Here is a 6,000-nt window from a genome sequence, read left to right on the forward strand (position 1 = left end):
GCATAAATAAATCATTAATTTAAAAGGTCAATGTCATTAAATAGAAATACTTGATATACACATAGAATCTACATTTAACACACAACTTGGGGGACAAAGTTTTAGTTACACAAGATGAGTAAGTTCTAGAACTGTATTGTACAGCATGGTGACTATAATTAACAATGTTATATTGAATATTTGAGATTTACTAAGATGTAGGTCTTAAATGCTTTTACCATACACATGGGAAAAAAGAAAAGAAAAGGAGAAGAGAAGAGAAGAGAAGAGAGAGAAGAGAGGAGAAGAGAAGAGAAGAGAAGAGAAGAGAAGAGAAGAGAAGAGAAGAGAAGAGGTTATTTTGTGAGGCAATATGGATATGCTAATTAGCTTGACTGTGTTGATCATTTTACAGTGTATACATACATCAAAACATCCAGTTGTATAAATTAAACATATACAATTTTTGTCAATTACAGCTCAGTAAAGATTTTTTTTTTTAAAAATGAATGACCCCTATGTTCATAGCAGCATTATTTACATTAGCCAAGATATGGAAGCAGCCCAAGTGTCCATCCATTGATGAATGGATAAAGATTATATATATATATATATATATATATATATATATATATATATATATATATATATATATTTGTGTATATATGAATATTATATATTATATATATTATATATATATATATATATGAATATTTGCCATTTGCAAAGACATGAATGGAGCTAGAGAGTTTAACACTAAGTGAAAAAAGTCAGTCAGAGAAAGAGAAATACCATATGATTTCTCTCATATGTGCAATTTAAGAAACCAAACAAGCAAGCAAAGGCAAAAAATAAGAGAGAGAGGGAAAGAGACAAAGAAACAGAGAACATTAATTATAGAGAATAATGTGACCAGAAGGGAGGTGGGTGAGGGGATGAATTAAAAAGGTGATGGGAGGGGCATCTGGGTGGCTCAGGGGTTAAGACTTAAGCCTCTGTCTTTGGCTCAGGGTGTGATCCCAGGGTCCTGGGATCCAGCCCCGCATCAGGCTCCCTGCTCAGCGGGAAGCCAGCTTCTCCCTCTCCCACTCCCCCTGCTTGTGTTCCCTCTCTCACTGTCTCTCTCTGTCAAATACATAAATAAAATCTTAAAAAAAAAAAGGTGATGGGAATGGTGTTGTGTGGAAGTGTTGAATTACTATATTGTACACCTGAAACTAACACTACATTGTATGTTAACTAACTGGAATTCAAATAAAAATTTAAAAAACAAAAAACAAAACAAACAAAGAATGAATGAAACCTGCCTTTACAGGTTCAGCCTCAAGGCCAAAGATTAACTTTTCAGTTATTTATTCCTACACAAAATACAACCACCAAACTGAGGGGCTTAAATAGCAATATATTATTATAAAAACCAAACTTGAAACCTCGCTTAACAGTGTAGATAAAATACAGCTTGCAATTATACTTTTGTTGCTTATGATAATTCTGGAATATTTTACACTTTCTGGAGGAAAGTGTAAACAAAAATAAGAAAACTTCCTGAGTTATTCTATTAAAGTCTGCCCTGTTGAGATTTGATCACTGTTCTGTAATAGGTATCATCACTGAAAGCAGCTGACCTTTTGGGAATGTAGACCATTTGTATTTTCACGTACCCATGATATTAATTTAGCACACAATCGCCTCGATTCTAAATGTTCAGGTTGGACATCTAAGACAGTCCATGACATATGTCTTCCCTGAATAAATAGGTACCAGGCCAAGGTAAATTTAATGGTATTTCACTTCTTACTCAAAAGGGTATTTACCATATTTTCTATTTGTACAGCTTTTTCAAGTCAGTCATCCTGCCTCAAAACATTAAAGACAATCAGAAATATATAGGATGGTAGAATGATTAACTTTTATATCCTTTTATCATTAGTTAGATATGCAACAAAAGCATTGTTTACTTTCACATTAAAATTCCAGAGGTGTTTGGAATAGTGTACCTACCTAAACACTCCTTTAAATATATATATATGTATATATATAATTTGTTTATTTGAGAGAGAGAGAGCACAAGCAGGGGAAGGAACAGAGGGAGAAGCAGACTTCCCGCTGAGCAAGGAGCCTGAGTCAGGGCTCCATCCCAGGACCCTGAGATCATGGCCTGAGCCTAAGGCAGACACTTAAGTGACAGAGCCATGGAGGAGCCCCAAAGATTTCATGTATGTATGTATGTATTTATTTATTTAGAGAGTGTGTGTATGAGCAGTGGGGAGGGGTGAGGAGAGCGGCAGAGGAAGAGGGAGAGAGAGAATCCCAAGCAGACTCCAGGCTGAACATGGAGCCTGACTCAGGGCTCCATCCCACAACCCTGAGCTGAAATCAAGAGTCAGACGCTTAACCGACTGAGCCACCCAAGCACCCCCTAAACACTCCTTAAACACTGAATCCTGCAGATCAGAAACTGTATGGCCAAAAGTCCTAAAGGATAGGCCAAATCCCCAAATTACTTTCAGAGTGAGCTCCATGATTTGTTCTTTGATTCAAACTTTCCTCATCTGTAGAAGACTTCATCAGAGTTTTATGAGGTTAAAATAAGACTGTAAAAAACTCTTTGCCTCTCAGACGCAGAAAACTTATTTTTGAACAGAGGGACTATGTCTGACCACCCCTTCCCTGATCGTTCTAGTTCTTCTGGCAAGTAATCGATGCCCTGCCTGTCATAACTGGTATTTGTTGAGACAAATGAATCCACGTATGCATAAATAAGCAAATGAACGAATGTCTTTAATGAGGAATTTGGTAAGCCATCCCTTGCCAAAAAAATTACTTCTAGAATATACGAGGCATTTAACTTGGAAGTTTGAGCAGATGCCAAGTGATATAAGACAGACGCTTTGAGTGATAGCTGAACTTTCTCTTGGCCTCTTAACATTCTGCTTCTCTCTTTTTCCTGGCAATAAACCTTTCCACTATCCTTTGGAGAGCTGCCCATCTCCATTCCACTGTATCCTGTACCCTGGCCACAGAGGTAGGCATGTGACCCAGCCAAGGAAATCAGATTTGAATCTGGAGCTGAGGCACATGGAAGAAAAAGGCAGCTGAGGCTGAATCATCTGGTGGGGGTGCTCAGGGACTACTCCCTAAATTCTTACTGCTGAGGGCCCTAGAGCTGCCCTACTCATTTCCACTCATTAATGTAATTCTCTGGCTCATCTCAGTTCCTGTTGCTTGCAATAAGTCGATCCTATCATATAGTGCAATAAAACAATATAATTTGTTTATTAAGATAACACATATGCATAAGAGAGTAGTAAATACATAAATCTACATATAAAATGTATGATATATGCACCAAATGAATTTTTTAGAAATTATTATTCCACTGAAGTATATTTTACAATGCAAATCATAAAAGATTCAATCTTTAATCACTTTTCTTCCCAGCTCTCTCTCTCTCTCTCTCTCATTTCTAAGGTCCAATTAGTCTAAGTCTCTAATTGCTCTCTTGCTCAATAGGGTCCCTGACTTGGGGGATTAATACCCAAAGGAAGAGAAAGTTATTTAAAATCTTCTACATTTGGTAATGATTGCAATTCCTCGAGTCAGAGAGGAGTCTGTGAGGGAGTTAAAGCGCATTTAGATTTGTGACATTCTATTTGAAAGTGACTGAAAAGAGAAGAATTCAGGATATCCACCTGCAGACTATAAGCAGATGGGGATTTAGCAGAGGAGGGCTCCTTCCTTCACTGGAGAAGGAAAGGGAAGCAGCATTCAGTAGCGCCAGCCAGTTACATCCCCTGTTTGCCATGTAAGTGCCCAAAGCTTGCCCTTCACTTCTCTTATTTTGGCTCTCACTCCCCTCATAATCACCAAAAAAATAAATAAATAAAAAGTAGATGGATGGATTGATTGATAGATCGATACATAAAGGGCTTAGGCAATAGCATTCATGAGTTGATCTATAATTTAAGGATCTCACTGTATTGGAAAAGTTGAAACAAGTTGAAAAAGATATCAGAATTTTTTAAAATATGGAAATTGGACAGGAGCCTCTACTACCCCTGTGCCTTCTGCTGCCATAAGATCAGGCCAGTACTTAGCTTGGGTCTGGTTAGACAATTATAGACTCTAGAGACTGAAGTGGAGACTACCTGTTATTCATTGTACTAAATTCAGGAAAATGGAGGCTACTGGTTACTTGCGTGCACAAAATCCAGAGCACATGGACCCTGTTAATGTAATCTTGTGTTCACGAAGAGCTATCTGGGACCCTTCTTCTGGATAGTTTCCCATTGTTGACCCCATACCTAGGGAGGCAATCCTGGAAAGAGTCTGTATCTTTTGTACGTATGGCTTATAGGATCATAAGTGGTTTTTGGAGAGTTAATGTGACCAAATTGTCTTAGACAAATACAAGAAACTTGGATGGGACCTTGTTTGTAACAAAGACATTGAGTCTTCATATTTATCCTTTTAGAATCACAAAGCAGCACTAGGAATCGCTGCAATTTAGTAGAGTACATGAAGAATGGAAGATAGGAGACTGGTCACGTAGGGCTTCTTGGTGAGATGGTAATAAGGGGCATCTGTAAGTAGAAACTGCACCTGCAGAGAGATGCCCAGAATGGAGAGAAGCAAGCAGATGAAGACACTTCTATCAGGAAGCACTACTCTGTAAACCTCTAGGTCGTCTGGCTCCTTTTCCATTTCACTGGCTTAAACACAGTTAATTTACATACATATTAAATTTAACCACAGATTTCTTTCCACAGACACCCAAGAGTTGATTCTTCCCTAAAAATGAGAAATCACACAATGGTGACTGAATTCATCCTGCTGGGAATCCCTGAGACAGAGGGCCTGGAGACGGTCCTCTTCTTCCTGTTCTCCTCATTCTATTTATGTACTGTCTTGGGAAATGTGCTCATCCTCACAGCTATCATCTCCTCCTCTCGGCTGCACACCCCTATGTATTTTTTCTTGGGAAACCTCTCCATGTTTGACCTGGGTTTCTCTTCAACAACTGTTCCCAAGATGCTGTTCTACCTTTCAGGGCAGAGTCAAGGTATCTCTTTTCAGGGCTGCGTGTCCCAGCTCTTCTTCTACCATTTCCTGGGCTGCACGGAGTGCTTCCTGTACACAGTGATGGCCTATGACCGCTTTGTCGCCATCTGTTATCCTTTGAGATACATGGTCATCATGAACCACAGGGTCTGTGCCATCTTGGCCACAGGGACCTGGATGGGTGGCTGTGTTCATGCCATTATTCTAACCTCCCTCACCTTCCAGCTGTCCTACTGTGCCTCTAATAAGGTGGATTACTACTTCTGTGACATACCTGCCGTCTTACCTCTAGCCTGTGGTGACACATCTCTAGCCCAGAGGGTAGGTTTTACAAATGTTGGTCTTTTGTCTCTCATTTGCTTTTCTCTCATCCTTGTTTCCTACACTCGCATTGGGATCTCCATATCAAAAATTCGCTCAGCAGAGGGCAGGGAGCGAGCCTTCTCCACCTGCAGTGCTCACATCACTGCGATTCTTTGTGCTTTTGGGCCTGTAATCATCATCTATCTCCAACCCAATCCCAGTGCCTTGATCGGTGCGATAATTCAGATATTGAATAATCTTGTCACACCCATGCTGAACCCACTAATCTACAGCCTGAGGAATAAGGACGTAAAATCAGCCCTGAGAAGTGCATTTCATAAGCGAGGCTTCGCTGTGGAGAATAAGTGAGAAAAGCCTAAAGCTTTGCTGGGCAAAGTCTGAGTCTCCATTTCTTAGGACAAATTTTCATTTGCAGCTTCCAAGATATTGAAATTAAATGTACGCTGAGTACATCTACCACTTAACCTCACCAAGTTTAAAAATATATGTCTGTCTTCCTGTTTCCCTCTGTTTTTCTTAATATTTATTTTGTTATATTAGTCACCATACAGTACATCCCCAGTTCCTGATGCAATGTTGCATGATTCGTTACTTGCATATAACACCCAGTGCGCCATGCAGTATGTGCCCTCCTTA

At 39.4% G+C, this 6,000-nt stretch overlaps 1 protein-coding gene across 1 annotated transcript; it reads left to right on the top strand.

Moving 5' to 3' along the window:
• The first annotated feature begins 4,776 nt into the window (after positions 1-4,776).
• Positions 4,777-5,712, top strand: LOC123792480 (putative olfactory receptor 10D4). Its single transcript, XM_045797620.2, has one exon. It carries the CDS (start codon positions 4,777-4,779, stop codon positions 5,710-5,712), a length of 936 nt encoding a protein of 311 aa, XP_045653576.2.
• The last annotated feature ends 288 nt before the right edge of the window (positions 5,713-6,000 follow it).

Source organism: Ursus americanus, chromosome 16 (assembly GCF_024610735.1).
Source record: "Ursus americanus isolate L20-20 chromosome 16, mUrsAme1.1.p, whole genome shotgun sequence".
NCBI classification, from domain to species: Eukaryota; Metazoa; Chordata; class Mammalia; order Carnivora; family Ursidae; genus Ursus; species Ursus americanus.